We start from the raw sequence: 20855 nt of genomic DNA on the forward strand, positions 1-20855 counted from the left end.
ATTTGTTCAATTTTTCAATTTTTACATTTGAATTTATCTGAAGATGACAGTAAATATTAACATTATAAAATTTATAAATAGAGCGGCTGTAGTTTTGTTGGAAACAAGATCTAAGATCATCTAAGCAAGCTTGCTGTTAAGAATGAAAGTTTTAAGAATGCTATAAACTCATTTATTATTCCTGTAAATATTTTAAAACCACAAAAATAGAGACAATTCGTAGAAAGGCAGAACTCGAAAATGACTCATAGTTAATTAACAACAATAACGGACTCAACAACAAAGGCATCGAATTCGATGTGCAAAAATTTTGTAGGAAATTGATTGAGTGAATAAAACCAGCCTCTCCTTTTTATGGGCATTTTCATATTTCTACAGAGGATTAATGAGGCAAAGTTTTGTCTTCGACTAGATCACCTTCTGTATTATATCCAAAAAATTAATTTTAATACACACAATATTGCCATGATTAATAGTTCTTTATTAATATTTTTCATTATGTGTAAATAATAGATTTGCGACAATAACAAGTCACACATTAAATGATGATGATCGTGACATTTCTACGATGTGATTGGATTTTCCATGATTTGAGGTAAAAGATGCAAGGAATTGAATATTTGGCTCTTAAGAATGTCTTTGCTATAGGCATACTTTTTAACAGTCACATGTCGATTTATGTCAATGACCTGTTGATATTTTAAATTTTATCAAATAGCACTACAATAAATAATTTATGGATCTATTAAAGCTTTTAACTTGAAAGCTTCTGTTTTTTATTGCACTCTTATTTATTTATTGGCAGGTTTCTTTAATTTTTTGAGTGGCAATCTGAATTGTGAAATACTTACTGTAACCATGTTCATACACATGCTGATCTTAGCTACAATAAAAGGATTTTCATATGACTGTATTGCTCGTGCCTGTCACCTAAATTGTACTATGTCACATTAAGCTGACATTCTTTCATCAAGTAGCTTTTCAAGCTCCTGGACGACGATACACTTAAAAATTCCATCCAAGTGCGGTACAACTGAAAGTCGATCCTGCCATTTCTGATCAATCAAATATCAATTAATTAACATCCTATAATAGTTTTGTGATGGTACTTAACAATTAAGCTTTATTTGAAACGATTGAAAATGAAACACACTAATATAACTTGGAAGCTTTTAAGCAATTGATTTTATTATGGCAGTTATGCGTGCTTATATTATTTTGCAAAAAGGCAGAAATCTGGTAACTAAGCCTTTTGGAATAAAAGATTTGAAATTTTTAAAATAATTTTAATTTGCCTATATTCCGTTTAAAATAATTCATAAGCAACTCTGTTATGTGGACATTAAGTATCATTTATTTTTGAAGGTCGAAACAGATGTGTCACACTTGTTTATTGCTACACCTGAGGTAAATATATAAAACAGACAAATTTTCAATTTCAATTGTGGGTTCTTATGATACTGAGATAAAAAGTAATAACAGTATATCGATCACTTATTTAGAGGAAGTCCGTTTGTGTTTTAATTATTAAAAATGTTAAATCAGTTTGCAAAGGTCAAATCATTGAAAAATATAAACTTAATTAAAGCATCAAAGTTCATATCGTCGACGTCATTAAGTAATATCCAAAATGAAGCAAAGTTCATTCAGAATCATAACTGGAATCAAAATGTTAGTGAGGCTGAAAAAATTGTGGAATATCCAAAATCAGTTTTCAGCTTTATTTTTAATGAATTAGGCAATAGCAATCATCCTTTATTGAAAAAAGTCAAGTGAGGAATTTGGAATAGCTTATTTTTTTTTTTTGATTTTAAATTGCATCTAAATTTTTAAAAATAGAAACTTAATGTACGATGGACAATACAATATGAATTCATTTGGACTGATAGTATTGCTAATTTCTAAAGCTGCTGGTCATGCTTCACATATACCTGACTTAGAAGAATATAAAAGTGCTGGTGTTTTACATTCACAACGTGCATTAGCGGAAGTAACCGAAATGATTCGTACCTCAACTTTAGTTCATCAAGGAATGGTGAATTTACAGACTCTAGATCGATCTGGAAATGAATTGGCAGCTGATTCTGAACTGATTGTTAGAAATAAAATTGCCGTATTAATTGGTGACTATTTAATAGGAAATGCTTGTTTTCAACTAGCCGAATTGAGGTAAAAATACTTCATTAAGCATGATGCATCAAAACTTTTATTAATTTCTTTTCTGTATCAAAGGAATCAAGATTTATTCGAACTAATTTTATCAGGCTTGAAAGATCAAGCCGAATCAAACTTCATTGGTGATCGTGATGATGATAATATAGCACTTCCGTCTAATCCGGCACTTAAAATTAATCTAATAGACTCAAAACTATTGGATGATTTCGAGAATACAAGAGATATCGACCTGAGCCTTATTATGGGACATCCAGAAAGAGAATGGAATTTTCGGCACTCATTATCGTCTGGTAAATTATTGGGAAAAAGCTGTCAAGGAACACTCAAACTTGCTGGTCAATCGAAAGCACTTCAAAAACATGGATATACATTTGGTAAACATTTAGCATTAGCTTATCAAGCAAGCATGGATTTGGAACCGTTCAAATTACAAGAACTACCTCTTACAATAACATTTAGTCTCGTCAGTGCACCGGTACTATTTCATCTTGATTACGATCCATCCCTTTACGAGGAAATCAAAAAAGGCAAGAAGTCAGTTACTAATATAGACTTTAGAAAAATACACAAAATTGTTGCTGACGGACCTGGAATTGATGAAACCAAAGAACTTCAGAGAAAACACGGAGAAATAGCAATGGATGTATTGAATGAATTTCCAGATAGTGATGCAAGAACTACGCTCCAAAATATGTTTTTGTCTATGGAATAAGAAGTCTGTAATTTTTTCTATTATTAGTACCCATAAATGACATTGAAAATGGTAAAATATATTTTAATACAACTGTTTTTTAGAAAAACAAATAAACTTTTTCGGTGACTAAACTTAAAACAGATCTTTACAATGAGCTGTATCTATTCCATAAAAAATAAATTATATTAATAGAATTTAAATATTTATAAAAGATGTTGAGAAGAGACTTTGAAGTATGGGACACCAACAAGTGCTGGAGAAATTTATGCTTTGATTGCAAAAAAATTGTCTTTATTCAGAGACGAGCATTATGGGATGTCAAGTTGACTCCATATTTAGATTATCTAAATACTTCTTTAACAGCTGTAATAGATTAATTAAACGAATGAATTGAATAAAACTTAAATATAATTAACAAACTTTTTACCTGGATTTATTATTTTCCCGAAAAAGTATTTCCACCCCATTTATAATTAATTAATCTTTTCTCCAAAATAGCTCTTGAAATTGGACAAAGAATCGGAATCTGGAATTTCATTACAATCTAGAAAAATATTAAAAAAATTAAGTTATTGAAAAGAAAAGCTATAGGTTAAAAATATTTTCATCAATATAAACTATGACTGAGCTTAGTAAAGATTGTTTGGTCGACTTCTCAACTCGTGTGAAAAATTTGTGCAAAAAATTCATTTCGAGTAAAAATCGTGTATTAAAATTTTTAAAAATACAACAAAGTACTAGATAGAAACGATAAAACATCGCAATCATCAAATATTTTAAGCGGAAAGTCGCGAGTTAATTAAAAAAATAAGCCTGAAGCAAGAATTTAAATTAAAAAAGTTTAAAGGTTAATAAAGGAAAGAATTTACAATGGCATCCGTTGGACCATCAAAGGAATCTATTGAAATGCAGGATCAGAAGAAGCTATACGATCGATTACGGGAAAATGATGACCAAGCTGGCAGCAGTTCAAGGAATCCAATAGAAATTGAATCTTCTGAAGATGTTATATTGCCTGGACAGGTTCCATTTCCTGAACCTGAAATGATTCAACAGATTCCATTGCGTGAACCTCAAATGACACAACAGATTCTATTGCCTGAACCTCAAATGATTCAATTGATTCCATTGTCTGAACCTCAAATGAAACGACCGAATGCAAGGATTCGTAGAAAAAACGCTTCTACTAATCCAGTTCGTCAGGAGCCTTCAGATGATCAAGATGACGTTGCATGCAAATATTGGAAGAAATATAAACTAACTGTATATTATTTCGGCTTTATATTTGGTGGAATGATTTTATATCATTATATTGGAAAACATCTTGTACGCGTTCTTTACTCTAATAATAAATAATACTTACATATAGCTAATGATGTCGTTGATAAATACTTACTTGATTATCACAGATTAATGACACTATCATTATTTCTCTTGTAAATTTAATTTATTTATAAATTATTACAATTGTTTCTTCTGATCTGTAACTAGCATAGAAACCCAGTAAGATGAGCAAGATTCTCAACATTTTTGCGCTATAAAAATATTCTTAAATTTTTAGAAACAAGTTGGATGCTTCATAGCAATAGTTTGATGCTACAAAACAATAGTTTAATGCTTCAAAACATCAAAACAGTGTGAATCAACAAAGCATTGTGAAGCATCATATCACGAAACATCTCAACAATACTGGAATATTTCCATTGACAGGATATTTTTCCAATACACAAAGGATTGAAAAGCTCTAAAAGCACAAAAAGCTCTGGAAAAGTTAAAAAAAAGCTTCTTGTGTATATACACAAACTTGATGTAAAAACACGAAATTTTACACATACAGTAAGAATCTCTCTGTTGCTTCATAATTATCGAGATTTCAATTCATGAATCAGTAGTGATACGAAACTTGGATGATAAGCAAAGGCTCCTCATTATTCAATAATGATATATATCTTGTGCTGAATATATTCATAATTTCTTACAATTGTGAACTAACTCTGAGAACAATAAGGAATTTACCGTTCTCATTAAAGCCAAGCACACATATTTAATCCATTGAGATGCATAAAAGTGCAACGATGGATGTAGAATGAGAACGATAGCAACATATGCATATTAACGACTTACACGTTTCAATAGTTTTTCATGTTTTCATATTCTTTTTACGTATTTCAGCGAAAATTGTGTTTTTAATTAATTAAATAATTACTATTATGATACTTATAATGTCGCAATGAAAATTTTAATGAGGACATTGCTTTTAATTTAATAGCATACATCACATATGTGTGGACTAGCCTGTTTACATTAATGTACATAATATTACTTAATTGCTCATAACGAGCTGTTGGCGGATATTTAGCGTGATTTTCAATAACAATTGATGGATTTGCTTCATGCTTTATTGTCCATACTACTCTTAAACTGTAACTTTTCGTGATGAATTCAACGGGTTTTTAAAATTTGAAAATTATCAAAATTTTCATGAAACAATGAAAAATTCAAATTTTTGAAATTCGTTATTTTACTAGGTATTTAATCAGACCAATAAATAAAAATGCACACCAATCATCTGCCAACCTCAATAACTTTCTTGTTTCCTCCCATCTTCTCTTTCCATTTCATATGTCTCGTAAGTTTGCAGTTCTTTTATGGGTGAAACAAAAATCGAGCCTACTTTTCGTACGTCAACGTGTAATGCGATTCTTATACAAATTGTACGTTTGGCAGTAAATATAAAAACTTATTACAAACTTTACTATTATTTGCGTCTTCTTTGCTCTTTCTAACCCAAAATGTAATGTCCTATACGTATGTAAGAACAATGTGGAAGTCATTCAAGCTATCGAACTCATTAAACATATTTTTTGTGTCTTATAAATTCAGATAATAAATAAATGAATTGGAATTATTCTATCGTAAAACAAGTACTGACCTTTATAGATGTTTACCCCTAGCAATAAATGCTTGAAAATCAATGTGATTTATGTTCTTGCTGTCTGATTTCTTTACCTCATTTATTCATTTTAGTGCCATTATCACATTTATGTTTGTGTACTTTTTTTTTGGCCATTATTTAATGCATTAATAAATGATGACGAAAGAAATGGAAAGGAACGAGTCATCGTGTTAAACCCCAAAGTTCATGTATGCGATTTTTCGATGCAATCAATCATAATTATAATTGATAGGAGCAAGAGCATATGCTTAATTATGTCTGACGCAGCGTTGAATGAGAGAAATAAAAATATTAGCTCTGCTTTTCTGCTTGCCTTGATAGCAATGAAATCAATATACATGATGCAGGGTTCATGTCTGAAAACAGGTAAAATCTGAAAAAATATTTTAAAAAATAACGGTTAAAATATATTTGAAATTAAACAGCCAGAAAAATTGAAGCAGAAATTCAAATATTTTTTGGTCGTTTTGGATTAAATTTATTTTTATAAAATTTAATGCTTTAAATGACAATTGAAAGCTCCAAAGCTCACCCCTGAGCTATAATGCTTTAACAAAAGGTTCATTCGACATGGTGGAAAGTACACATAGGTGGAATGTATTAATTGTTAATGATTTATTGTCGAATTGTAATGGCAAAAATATATTCGAATGAAAAATTGATATTTGGAATATTTTGAGGATTTTCAGCATAAAGCGGAATGCATTTACAGATTATAATATTTTTTGCTATATCAGATGACTGTTGCTTTGGAGTATTGGATTTAATTTTTTGTCAGCATTTCATGGTTGACAATTTGGTTCCATAGTTACTTTAGGCCAATGAATTTGAAGCTTTAGATGTGCATCATATTTCGTTCATTTAGGAGGGGCTGCAAATATTTACACGCAATGGTTTCCATCAGGTCATTGCAACTAAGCTCGTCAAATTTGATAAGCATTGAATTGTAGGAAGGCAAGCATGTAAAAATAGACAGGACTTTGCAAATTTACCTGTATGAGAGATTGATAAAGAATCAGGAACATCGAAGGAAGTAGGTAGTAATGACCGACATAATCTAAAATTGTATAATGTCTCACAGAAGATCCATCAAGAAAAGCTCATAAAATAACCTCAAAACCACTCCATACATCGAGATTTGATTAAAACATTTACAGAATAAGAACTTAATCTAGAGAATTAAAATATATAGCATCAGATATGTAGCTATAAAGTGAATTGCATAAACAATAAACAACAATTGATGTGGAAAAGTCAAAACAAGAAAGTTTTTCTTCTCTCTGTGGGAAAAAATATAATGCACAAAAAATAAAATAAAGTCATAACAAGCAAGCGACACTACGTAAAGTTTTTCGTGTCTTTTCTATCGTCTGACTCTCACAGTATATAATTTTCTTTTTATTCACAGCTTTTGTGTGTTCATAATACTTCACATTATTCCTCTACTCTTAAGAATTATACATTTTTTTTTCACAAATAATATATTTATGTATGTCGCACGCTAAATTGAAAAGGAAAGCGTAGTGGAAAATGAGAGGAAAAAGGAAAGAAAATTTTTCCGCTAGCTTCATGTGGTTTTTTTGTTTATTTTTCTTTAAAACAAAAGTTTTGATTCAATTTAAGTAAACTTCTGGCTTGATTTATGTCAATTGTTTATGCGAATGAGCAGAGAATGTCTGTAATTTAAAAAGGTTCGATCCAAAGTGTGCCAATGGAATGTTTTGTAACTTTTTTTGGAAGAATATAGGAATGATGCGAAATTTACTGCATCAATAAAGAGGCGAAATTTTTTCGCGTCACTAAAAAGCTCATATGATTGACTTAGAACGGGAAAACTGCTGAACTTCTAGATTAACAAACCTTAAACGTGCTATAGATATTGAAACATGACGTAGAATGGTAATGAAGAAATATCAGTCACAAGTCAAAACTAGAATTGATACAAGTTTTGTGATTCGGCCAGCAATAGAGTCAGATGAAAGACTTTATAGCAACCTAGGTTCCAAGTCGGAGCATGGTTCCAGTAAGTAAGTAAGTACCACACATTTTGAAATTACATATAGACATGTCCTACTGGCTCACCATTAAATATACTCCATTAAATTCCAGAGAATGCTTACGATGATGCAGTATTTTTAACAAGGACAATAATGATTCCTGTGTAAATGTATCAAACAATATGCAACAATTAGCAGCCACAATTTCATTCATTTCTTCTTAATCCTATAGTAAAGATGAATATGCGGCAGTTTTTTTTATTCTTTCCTGAACTGCATTAATAGCATTCGTAAATTAATTAAGCACATTTAAGCTTAATGGTATTACTATATTGTGAGGCTTATGCTTGATTTATATGATTACGGATTCAGGTGTTTCTTTCAGTACTTTATTTCCTCTAACACAATGATGGTGATTGAAATGTCAGGTGCTTGTGGAAATTTAATTGTGTCCCCAAAAAAAGAGAGGCACTTCCATTCACTTCGCAATTCTCAAGTGATTATGTTCTTTGTTGGAAATGCATAAGCAGCAGATACCAAATAAAATGTGTGATAGGCGGGAAACGAAAGAATGAAATCATTGAAATTCATTGTGTAGTTCATGAGTGGATTACCACTTCGAACAATAAACAAGTGAAAGAATATAATGGACTTGAATATGTAGACATGTGCATATATTGCAAAATATCCACTTGTGAATTCATCTGTTGCTTTTCTGGCTTTGTCACACTCTCTCTCTTTTCCATTTTCGACTGTTTTTGTTGCTTTATTGATATGGGGTCATTTTCATTTCTTTTATATCATTGGATGCAGTCCAAACATTTTATGAGCTTTATGGAATTTTAATGAACCAAAAGTGAAGAGTTCAATTAAATTATTTGCGATGCATCATTTCATTTTTGATTCCTTTATGCTTAATCGATGAGATTTGATTGTATTTCTGTAAGGATATGAGGTTTGAAAGAATTATGGATGTTTTTAAAAACTTTTTTATTAAATTATTTTAATTATTTTTTTGTATAATTTGAAACTTAAATTAAAGAAATAAATTAAATATTCCAACATAAAATGCTGCAACAGTACTCAATAATCACTTTATTGCTTCTGGAATGCTTCGTTGTAAAATAAAATTTCATAAAAATATTAAAATTAATTTCAGTGGTGCAAAAATGAATTTTTTAATGGCACTAAATACTCGAATGTCAACAACCAAGTCGAAAAAAAGTGTGAAATTAAATGAATGAATTAATTATGTTAAGTACAGTGATTTACAACACTGAAATGATTTTTCAATTATTTCAAATAAGTGCCACTTAAGGAACTACAATTAATTTCACTCTAATTAAGTAATTTTGATTATAATTTTTTTTGTAAGTATTCTCATAATTGTACTAAATTTTAATACATCTGTCTGATATTTTTAGTTGTCGGAATGATGAAACTTTGTTTCTGGCTAGGAATAAGCTGCTTATTCCTGATTATGAATAGGATTATATATTTTTTGATTTAACTTGAAATTCATCAAGACATCAACTTTTGTTTGATTATCAGCCTAATTTTCAACAGTTTTAAATTTATCCTATTTCTCTTAAAGCCTCTTTAGCGTCGTTTACTTATGACGATCAATTTTTTGGATGGACTGGATATCTAATATGAAAATTCAATTCAGAGCTGCTGATACTATAAAAATTAGAGACATAACAATTTCTTTGTAGACGTCACTTATAAACGACTCTTTTTGCATATCTATCCAAAAATAATTTTAATTCTTTCCATTGCAATGCTTGGAAGTTAAAGATACTTTTGATTATATAATTTTTAACAACATTTTGATAATAAATTCATTGCTATATTTTTAATATTATATGATATTCTTTTTAAAAATAGAATCTTGTCTCATTTCAAGTACTGGTTATTTCATAACAAATCTTTCAGGCAACCGATTAATTTATTAATAGTTAAGGAGATGGAGAATTGGTCTTGGAAATAGTCAAAAAAGTTTGTGGAATGCTAATATTTTTGGAACTTATAATGGAGTTTATAGCTCCAAAGTTGTAGCTTAGAGCTTAAATTTAAGTAGAAAATTAATCAATAATGAAATTAAGTCTAGGGATTCACTTAAATCCGTCAAAAATCAAATTAGCTGTCAAGTCTTGACTATCTCTATTCAAAATGGACATTCTTAATTATATTCTGACCATTTCCACAATAGCCTCTCCATTTTCTCATGATTTTAGGTAGCATTTTTATATAATTAACTTTATTTTTCATGAATATAGTACGTATGAAATTTCAAAATCATTTTATATCCTCTCAAAACTTTCTCGCAAAAAATAGTGTTTCATTCAGTCTCATATCTTAAATATTAGGCAACTGTTTATTTTTCAGCATCTACAATCCAATTTCGTTCATTTGGAATGAAAAAAAAATTGGAAAGACTGACAATTTAGTTTTGGGAGTTCAATGCTTTTAAGTCGTTCAAGATAACACTCTTTGTTATATTTTTCACTCAGTTTTCATGCTTAGCATAACTTTTTAATATTTTTAGTAATCTTTTTCACTTTTAATTTAACTCACAAATGTAATTTGGTAACTTCATTGATGAAATGAAAAATAATTAAACTTACATCTTAAGTATTAAGCAAATTAAGTGTCTTTTAGAAAAATACAACTTTAAATTTTGGTAACTAATTCATTTATCCTCAATTCGTCAGGAATATCAATATCCTCTAATTTGACATCGTTATACACGAAGATTACTTTAACAGCTTTTACAAGGTGCTCATCCATGAGAAAGGTGTCGTTAATGGACTGTGGATTAGAGAAAATAATGAGATTAATTAATTAAATTAGAAGTGCTGAAAAGGGTTTTCTGCTGTCGAAGTACGGTAGTCAGTGAACCTTTACTTGTTGTTTTGAAAGTTTCCGTTAAATTAAAAAATTTGAAATTTTTTGACTAATTTTTTTAGTAATTTTTCAAATTCTAAAAAGTCGTTAAAACGAAGAAATTCTAAAAATATTGTAGAATTTACCAATTAACAGCTCACTGGTCTTATCAAAAACCCAATAACATAATCATAGCATATAGATAGAAATCTCACCATATCTCCTTTGATCTCGGCCAATTTAGTAGATAATTTTTCAATAAGTTTGGGCGATATTGAATCTTCGCAGTCATCTGGCGTATAAGATTTAATTAATTTCAGAATTTGCGCACTCGTCAGCGATGGCGATATTTCACATATGCTATCAACGTCAGAATCTGATTTTCGAGATTGCATCAAGAGAGCTGCTTCCGTTAGAGCTGATGAGGGTTTAATGACTGATTCCGACTATGTTTAATGATAACAGAATAATAAATTATTATTAAGGTGTACACCGTATATTCTATACTACATTTTCCATGAGAGTAAATGCTGAAGTGCACACAGTTTGTCTGTTATTTTTGAACTTTTTCAGCGATGACTATTTTTCAAATATTTTTTAGTCGTTAGTTTTTAAAATAAAATTTACCGTTATTTTGAATTCAGAAACTGTGAATAACCTTGTTAATCTCATGGAAAGTGCGCTACACATGTGTGACTAATTTTTTGTGACCTAAATGTCATGCCACAATCAACACGATATACATACCATCTTTTGCTTCTTTACCCATGTCTCAAGACAGGATAAATTAAATTTCAATTTCATTCCCGTCTTCCATGTACACAAATCCCTTCTCAACATTAGATTGTTTAATGCAACTGCACAGATATAATAAAACAATTCTTGGAATATTTGCTCGATATAGCACGGATGGAGACCAAAGAATACACATTGCTTGTAAAAGTACTCTAGTTGATTTATGAGAGATTGGGGTTCTGTTGAAATCTTTGCTTCACCGCCTGGTGAATCTGTTGATTGAGAACGACGATTTTTTCCTCGTGCTGTCTCGTCATGATGCAATATTGCTGGAACAATCAATGACTTAATTGTATCTCGCAAATGTTTGACAAGAATGTCATACATAAATACAATAGCTTCGTGAATAACAACTCGATATTCTGATAAATCAAAATTCTTCAATTGCTGTTGATTTTGTAATTCTGTATTTCGTTGCATATACTCTTCATTTCCACCATATTGCTTCAATAAGTTATGCAGTGTTATCGTATTGACAACCCACAAAATTCTTGTCTCAATCTTATTTGGTACTTTATAAATTTTCTTCACGCTCAATATGAAATTTGTTAGCAATGTTTTGACTTGATTATCGGCATTCAATAAATCTGTATATCTTATGCACATGAAGAGAATATATGCCGGAAGACTTGGAAGTAATGTGATGGCTGTACGTGGCGTCAAATCATTCACTAATCTTTGCAATAATTTTACTTCGTCAGAATGTTGATGTTTTAAAATGCCTTGATAACTTTGAGCCTTCTTTTTCGTGACACTCGCCATGCCTGTCTCATATGTTGAGTCACTTGACAAGACAGAATCAATAATGCCATTTTCTTTTAGTCGATTGGCCAGAATTTTGTTGCGTTTTTGTAAATCGTTCAATTGTTTCTTGATAGTATTTAATTGTTCCTGTGCATCAACAAATGCTGCGGCTGATTTTTCAAGCTCCATACGTAAATAGCTTTCTTTTTGTCGCATTGTTGACGGATCATAGCCATTTTCCATTTCAACCTTATCTTGTATTATACTTTCAAGCATTATTTTCTCACTACGCATTGTGTCAATTTCACGCATCATTTCGGTAAGCTTCATATTGTGCTCTTCGGTTAATGCTGTCAATTCTGACTCGAGTTGTTTATTTGCCAGCTTTTGTGCTTGGAATGCTTCCATCAATTCATTGTTATCGTAATTTCTCAGAGTCATAGAAGATTCTTTTGAGTCGGGCTGTGATCCAAATGTACGAATTGTTTGTGATTGCTGTGACAAAATTGACCGTAACTGAATACATTCATCGCGTCGTCGTCTCAACTCTTCAACGAGTGACAGATATTGTGATTCTAATTCTTGCTGTTCAACACCACGATTTATACTGTTTCTTAACAATTGATAATCTTGTCTCAATTTCTCATTCTCAACTTCCAGCTCAGATATTTTTATTGAATCTTCTGTGATGTTTGAATTGTTCTTTCGTTTCATCCAATCAATCTCATTACGAAGTGAATCACCCTTACTTTTCTCATCTTCTAGCAACTTCCTCAATCGAAGCATCAAAACAGTCGTATCATTTTGATTTGTCGGGCTATTATTTGGTGTTGATGTTGCTTGATCTAATTTTAAAGTTTAATTGAACGGTGAACGGTTTTTGGGTGAAAAAAGAAATTTCGATTAGTTTAAAATTTCATTGACATTTAAGTATGTTATGTGCATTCTCCCATTTATGATTAATGTGCTGTCAAATTGATCAATGACCGCTATGATTGATATTCAAAAATTTATCGGGGTATAAAACTATGACTGGATTAAACAATTTAAAACTTTAGAAACCGTTAAATTTTGAATTTTAAAAAATCCTAATTGTTTAAAATTGTTGATTTTCATAAGACAATTTCATTTTTTGCTATCATTTCTGGGAAAATGCACTTCACTTATCATCAAAAGTAATTCAATATAGACCACTTGTTAGTTACCACACCATCATGAATTTAATTTTTGTTAGAAAATTCCCTTAATGAAAATAATTAGTTTAAAATTGTGCACAAGTTTTGTTAGAACAGTGATAATTAAGTTCATTGAACTAGTTCCTTCGTTACCTTCAGAAATGCGACTAGTTGAGAAACCAAAGAAGCTCTTTATTTTACGCTCTAAAGTATGATTTTTGGATGGTGTGCTACTATTCTGTACACTGGAATTATTACTGAAACTTGTCAAAGAGTAAAATTCACCTTCAGAAAGCTGCGATGATGCATTCGACATTGATCCATTCTTGCGGTTCTTCTCCAGCGTATTCTTGTGTGAAGCATAGCCAAAATCTTCTTCATGTCCATACATTGACGAACGAATTTGGTCAAACTCATTTGGACTTGAAATTATCATTTGAAGACGCTTCACTTCTTGTCTGAGTAAAACGTTCTCATTTTCTAGCGACTCCTTATCCTTGATAACTTTATGATAAGCTTGATTGATTTCATTAGCTTCCGCTTCTTTTAATTTAGCATTCTTATCATTTTGAGCAATTTCAAGCATTTCAGAAATTTTTTGCTTCAATTCTTGCTTCTCCACTTGCCATTGACTCTTTTCTATCTGCCATTCCTTTTCATCTTTTGCTTTCTCGTCAAGCACGGACATCTTCTCATCTCGTTCACGATCTAATGATTTTTGAACAAATATTAGCTGGTCTTCTTTTTCACTTAGTGCAGTTTTCACCATCTTAAGCTCATTATCAACGATCTTCAGATGCTCTGCTTTATTTCTGTAATTAGAGAATTATAAAAAAAAATTAAAAACATTTTTACCGGTTTTTTAGAGTTTGAATTTTTAACGATTTTTCCCAATTTAAAAATTCAAAGTTCAAATCAGTTCAAAATTCAAAACAAAAATTATCGGTTTTCAAAGAGAATGAAAAGTTTAACTTACTTCAGCACAGGAATAACGACAATCTGTTGTTTAAGTGATGCATTTTCCTTATTAATTAGGTCATATTTCTGCTGCAATTCAATAATCTTATTCTCAAGACCTTTATATTTAGTCTGCAAATGTGAAATGGATCGAGCTTCTGCCTTCAATCTCTTGAATTCCTTCTTGGCAAGATATCGTCTTATGCATGATTGGACTAAGACAATCTTCCTTATCTTCTCATTGAAATGTTTTCTAGCCAAATACCCACGACAGAATCTCTGAATTTCTGTTGCCTTATGATTATCCATTGTCGTTGAGAATCGTTGTCGTGCCAAATATCCCCGTCCATATCGTTGTATCGCTAAAATGCTTCTTCTCGCATTGACATATTTTGTACGTTGATACCAGCCTTTCATATAACGTTGTAACTGAATAGCAGCACGATTTTGTCGTAAATTATTTGCCTTTCTAATGTAGAAAAAACGAAAACAACAAAAAAAGAGTAAAAACTTATTCGTCTTTCCTTATCTGTTATCACTAATTTCTGGTATGTATGAATGTTTTTCTACTATCACCGTTTCTTCCTACACATCAAAAATCTACATTACACTTTTATCATAAATGTAATTGTTTTATAGAAATTTTGATAAACTCAATTAAGATAAGGGATCATTCATAAATTATGAATACCTTCGAGCACAAAGAAGTCAGTGACATTCAAATAGTCGATAAAGAAATGAACCTCATTTATGAACGACCCCTTATTATTTTAATAATGATAAGAGCAATCGACTAGGATTGCTGGGCTTATGCTATATAATATTCATAATTTATGATCTTTGGCATGTTGACACTTACCTTCTTGCCAATAATCCTCTCGCATAAGTCTGTAATCCAAGTGCCGTTTTCTTAAGTCTCAGGAACTTATTTCGATAAATAAAGCGTCTAATGGCTGATTGTACAACAACAATATATTTTCGTCTCAAATCTGTTCTCAATTGCTCCAGATATGCAACTTGACCAGCACGGAAGAAGATTTGCGTATGTCCAAAACGATATTTCTCATCATCAACCAGCCAATTCCTCACAATATTCGTGCATGTAGCTTTCGTATTCCAATCAACAATTTCAGCACGTCTACATAACAAACGATAGCGATCATAAAAGTCATCATATGCCCATCGCGATGGAAACCCAGCTGCTGAAATTCGAACCGTTTCAAGTACACCGCAAGCTCTTAATTGTTGGACAATTTTTTGAGCTTCCCATTTAAATGCTGACTTTTCGTCGTTTGGCTTGATACATCGGACATAATGTGGCGTTGTTGAATGCAGTGTCGTTATTAATTGCGTCAAACTGTCACGAAATTGCGATCCTACCGTGTGTTTATGCTGCTTCGACGGAAGTGTCTGTGAAAATATAATTTCAAAAATTTATTTATTGTCATAAAGAAAGTAATTAATAAGCAACACAAACTTAAAAATGAATATAAATGCATGACACTAACTTTTGTATGTCGCAAGTTATCCTGCTTAACAGACTGAAATAAAGCACATGAAAATGACAAAACAATAACAGAACATAAGCATAATAGCAACAAATAATAACAATAATGAGGATAAACTTTATAGTCACCTGCACTTTTGATGCACTAATAACAACCCGAGCGCTTCCAAGAGTTGCTGACTTGCTTTTCTCATTACTCTTATCATCTTTCTCATCTAAAAGTATTAAATGACGACAGAAATCCATGTCTGATTGCTGAATTGCATTAACAAGTTCCTTCGAGACAGTATCTCGATTTTTCTCGAGAAATCCAGCACATTCATACTGAACAGTGTCGGAGAAATGTTTTACTAAGAACGACGAAGTACCAAATCGAGCTTTCTCATAGTGCTTATATTTTGAACATTTTTCATTTAGTTTTCCAACCCAAGAATTATCAGAACCATTTGGCATTCGACATTCTTCGTCCAGCAAATCTAAAACTCCTAATTTTGACTCAATCAGATCGATGCATGGCTGATTATCATAGAAGTCAATCATGTTCCAAACAATTCCTTCTTTCAGGTAAACTTCTTGTTCCAGTTTAAATACATGCTGATTAAATTGCTGCTGCAGTTTCTCATTCGCATAGTTTATACAGAACTAAATGTGAGAAATAATATATTATCCATGTGAAATATCTTTGTGTGTGCTAATAGACTCGAACTTGATTTAATTCACATGGTGAATGCATTTTTAACGAAAAATTTGAATTTTTTACTGAACAGACTGAATTTTTCAATTTTTGACTGAATTCAAATTTTGACAAAACGTTAAAAATCTTAATTCAAGTCTATTGGCAAACTCAAAAAAATATATTAAAATGCAAATTTTACCTGCTCAAATGAGTTAATTTCGAACGTTTCGAATCCATAAATGTCGAGCACGCCAATAAAATTATCTTCCTGCTTGGTGTTAATTAAATTTCTGTTTATTGTCTTTACGATATATTGGAATAATTTGGAGTAAATGTGTTTTGCAAGAGCCTCTCGTGCAGCCTCTGCTTGTTCTTTATTCATTGGAATTAAGACAGTGTCATTAATAGACTCAATTTGACGAGTTGTCAGCCATCGAGAAAGATTATCTTTCTTGAGTTTTAATATATCCGAGAGTATATTAAGCGATATATCATTTGGTGCTATTGTCGATGATTCTTGATCAACGGAAGTTATGTTTATATTTCCTAAGTGTAAAATTCCAGCAATAATTCTAATTATGTTGTTAATTTCATCATTTGAGAATCCCAATGTTGACAATGACTTTAAAGTGTCTTCAAATTCATTTGCATCAGAAACACGTGGAATAACTGGTGCACAGCCTTGATTTAAAAATCGAAACTTGTCAGGATGATCTAGCATCAACTCGGGATATTTTGAACGACCAGCACAAAGCTGATAAAAAATATGATAATTTCTTTCATCCGGTGCTTGAAATACAACACGAGATTTCTCAAGGAGATATGTCTGCATTGTGGCACCAGTCAGTGACATCATTGAGATGTTATTGTTGAATAACAATTTTGTAAATTTGCCAAATCTCGAACTATTATCGTTCCTCGTCGTTTTTGCATTCCCGATTGCCTCCATAATAGGACTCGATGCAAGAACTTTTCGTTCAATTTGCGTTTCCGATTCACTTCCACCAACGGCTGCAAAATATCTCATAGCATATTTTGCTGATACCGTTTTACCGGCGCCTGATTCTCCACTCACAATAATACTGATGTTGCTCTTTTCACGTTCTAATTTTGCATAAGCTTCTTCGGACACAGCAAAGACGTGAGGTTCCATTTCACCCATTGTGTGTCCTCGATATGCTTGAATGATGTCAGGTCCATAGATTGGAAGTTCATAATAAGGATTTATGGCCACTAATACAATCCCACAATAAGTATAAATTGTTTGACGTTCTTTGAATCGAACTTCCAAGTTATAAAGTACATCTGGTTCATGAAGATAAGAAAGTGCTGTTAAATCATCTTGACCTATGAGAATAGTTGGATTTCTCAAATGCGGTAGTTCCTTCTCATTTTTAATTTTTATTTCGCGCTTATCGCCTTTGTCGGTTGTTAATTTAATCGATATTTTACTCGGATCGTAATTTTCATCAAGCACAGCGCCTTCCCAAACAAACTCGGCATTTGGAATCCAAATACGCGCTCCCTAGAAACATTTAATGATTAATTGAGTAATTTGTTTTGGCATATATACGATAAGGTCGAAAATATAGTTCTATATGTTATCAATTCATTGACACAAGTGAGTCAAGTTGATGTCATCGAGTAATAATAAAGTGATTCATCGATTGCATTCTCAACGTTCCAAAATTTTTTTTCATTTCTTTTCTTTATTTCCATTCTTTTATTGCTTTCATCATCATCTTATGCTTACAATATAAAGTCAGAAAGAAAGATTTTCTCACGGAAATTGGGTCAACAAACATAAGACATAAAAGACTAATGCAATGAAATGTGGCAAGTCTGAATACGATAAATTCAAAATACTAGGTAAAGTCAATATTTGCCACTAATTCTTGATAACAAAGTCCGTAAAAATCATTAAACAATGAAGCCTTTCAAGTTTTTGAGGAAAATATTGCAAAAAACTTTTTCTTTGAGCTTTTGTAAAATATTTTTCACTAATTTTCACATTAAATCACAAGATTTTCACTCACCTTCACATACAACTCTTTCGATGTCATCTTTTCTTAATTTTATTCACTGAAAATTTTGATAAACATTGCAGAAAATAGGTGAAAATTAATTAAAATTATATGGAATGAAAAATCAACAAAACGATGAAATTTATACTAGTTTTGGTGCCCGTCATTTTTCATGGCACATTCGATTTATTTTCATTTCACAATTTTATTAAGTATAAATCATAATATACAGTACATTTTGTGCTATCTTAATGGATTAATATACTTTAATTAAATATTATTATCAAAATCAAGTCGCCCGCGTAAATGAACAGACTCGGTTTTTATAAGCAGGATATTTATACGAGTTTGAATTTTCAAATTATTTTTTGACCGTTAGACGTTTATACGAATTTGCTTCAATTGTTCTCACTTTCAAATCGTGCTTGGAGCAACAGCAAGTATGCAAATGATTTTTGTAGCCAAACAAGTTCCAAAGATGGAAAGTCTTTGTGGTTTATGTCCATTTGCTTGCAGCATTCATGAAAACTTTTCCCATTGATGTTTTGCATTTGACTACATTCATCCTCAATTTTCTTGGCTAGTTTTATGAGTTTCGTGTTTTTGATAGGTATATGCGGTGGCATTGGATAGTTAAATTCACATGCTTCGCAATCGCACTTGAAATTGAAATCTTTAAGCAGTTTTGACTGCCTTTCTGCTCTTGAATGCTTTGCAAAACTTACTCTGAAATGACCGTAAAATAATTAATGAAAGAGTTAATTGAATTAACTTTTAAAGACTCACTTGTAGCAATCGAACAATTGAGATCCACTTGGAATGAACCGGCTGACAATTAAGACAACTTTTCCATCAATATAAATCCTCATAATGTTGCTAGCACATGAATGATTAATTAAGCTACAAAATGGATACCATCCGGATCCAATCGATTGCTGCAAGTCCTGATAAGTACGAGAATCATTGCAACTGACTTTTTGACCGAAGATTCCATGAAAATAGTGATCATTAGTTTGACATTGCCGTTGTAAAAATTCTTTGATAAAATCTTTATTGGATCCATAAATGTCCTTTAATTCAGGATGATTTTCCAATGTTTCTTCATGCTGAGCTGTTGAAAATTTATTCTCACTTCTAGAGAGTGTGTTTAAGTATCTCAAATAGCTTTTAATACTGTCAGATTGACTGATGTTGAAGTCAAATATTGAAAAATCTTTGTCCATTTTGTCAATTTCAGTCATGAAGGTTTGAAGAGCTTTAATTGACCCTTTAAATGCAGAATATGCAATGAAGAAAATTCTCAATGCTATATGCACACTTCCAGAAGATAAAAGCTTATCCATAACTGGACATTCATATTTATGAAAGCTCTCAAAAGCTTCTTGATAACAAGAGTCACAGAACATTACTGGAATGACCAAAAAGTGTCAGTAAAAAGGGGTTTTATGCATGAATCAAGTTCTCTTACCACTGCAACATTCTTGACACGGAACAAGTTCAAATCTGTTGCTCTTCAAGCAATAAGCACACCTTAAAAATTTGTTACTCTTATCAACGTCCACAAAGTTCGATTGAGTCAGTAAAATGCTGCAAAAAGGTTTCTCAATAGCTACAATATCTCCAACATGAAGATCCTTGTTTGTGACTATATGTCTGCCATATTTGTCGTTGCTTCTCAGTTCCAGTCCATCAATAACATAGGGGATTGACTTGTTAGGTTTGTAGGACAGTCTGAAAAATTTCTTCCCATCACTTCCTTTGTGTTTCTTCCTTAATTCTAAGCACTTCTTCTCGCGAGTATCTAACACTTCCAGGCTTGATTTTGGGTAATTGTGCTGCCTTGCTAATTTTATATTTTTTAGGCATTTATCAATTTTTTTCAGTTCCAGACAAATGGCTGATCGATTGGCATATGCCAGACCTAAATGTTCACTATCAATTTCACCATGGCACAAACTTTCATTGTACTTAATTAAGGCATCATGAAAATTTCTATCTTTGTATGATGAATTACCCTCATTCCTTAATATTTCAGCAATTTTATTAGACTTCATAATTTATGTAATAGAAAAATTTATAATTCTCTATTAATAAGTCACGTTTTTAACTCTCTGAGAAATGAAGATCAACTGACATGAAGTATAAGATTTTCATTCTCGTTATGCTTCTTCTGAAGATCAATCGTTGGTTAACTTGCTCAGTGAAAATGAAAATGAAAGAGTTTTTCCTACTGACTTTCATTTGATATATTGAGAATGCTTAATATTTA

The 20855-nt window shown here is 31.4% G+C and overlaps 3 protein-coding genes across 5 annotated transcripts; 1 reads left to right on the forward strand and 2 right to left on the reverse strand.

The window, feature by feature from the left end:
* The first annotated feature begins 1284 nt into the window (after positions 1-1284).
* Positions 1285-3288, forward strand: LOC139094564 (all trans-polyprenyl-diphosphate synthase PDSS2-like). The gene is made up of 3 exons (XM_070645647.1): positions 1285-1772; positions 1840-2169; positions 2233-3288. The coding sequence occupies exons 1-3, from the start codon at positions 1534-1536 to the stop codon at positions 2885-2887; spliced, it is 1224 nt and encodes a 407-aa protein (XP_070501748.1). The 5' UTR covers positions 1285-1533; the 3' UTR covers positions 2888-3288.
* Positions 3289-8795: 5507 nt separating this feature from the next.
* Positions 8796-18731, reverse strand: didum (dilute class unconventional myosin). 3 transcript variants are annotated; one of them, XM_070645291.1, is made up of 10 exons: positions 18599-18731; positions 16762-18087; positions 16016-16528; positions 15888-15920; positions 15239-15789; positions 14399-14848; positions 13708-14234; positions 11456-13092; positions 10924-11154; positions 8796-10633 (listed from the first exon to the last, which is right to left on the reverse strand). In XM_070645291.1, the coding sequence occupies exons 1-10, from the start codon at positions 18623-18625 to the stop codon at positions 10496-10498; spliced, it is 5433 nt and encodes a 1810-aa protein (XP_070501392.1). In that variant the 5' UTR covers positions 18626-18731; the 3' UTR covers positions 8796-10495. The 3 variants fall into 3 exon arrangements, with proteins under 3 accessions (XP_070501392.1, XP_070501390.1, XP_070501391.1); XM_070645289.1 differs by having other exon boundaries at positions 13576-14234; XM_070645290.1 differs by lacking the exon at positions 15888-15920 and having other exon boundaries at positions 13576-14234.
* Positions 18732-18855: 124 nt separating this feature from the next.
* On the reverse strand, positions 18856-20773 carry LOC139094419 (SET and MYND domain-containing protein 4-like). Its single transcript, XM_070645456.1, has 3 exons — positions 20055-20773; positions 19373-19994; positions 18856-19312 (listed from the first exon to the last, which is right to left on the reverse strand). Exons 1-3 carry the CDS (start codon positions 20638-20640, stop codon positions 18985-18987), a joined length of 1536 nt encoding a protein of 511 aa, XP_070501557.1. The 5' UTR covers positions 20641-20773; the 3' UTR covers positions 18856-18984.
* Positions 20774-20855: the final 82 nt, after the last annotated feature.

This window comes from Chironomus tepperi, unplaced genomic scaffold (genome assembly GCF_022539635.2).
Source record: "Chironomus tepperi strain 1889 unplaced genomic scaffold, CSIRO-AGI_Ctep_v1 contig_354, whole genome shotgun sequence".
NCBI lineage: Eukaryota > Metazoa > Arthropoda > Insecta > Diptera > Chironomidae > Chironomus > Chironomus tepperi.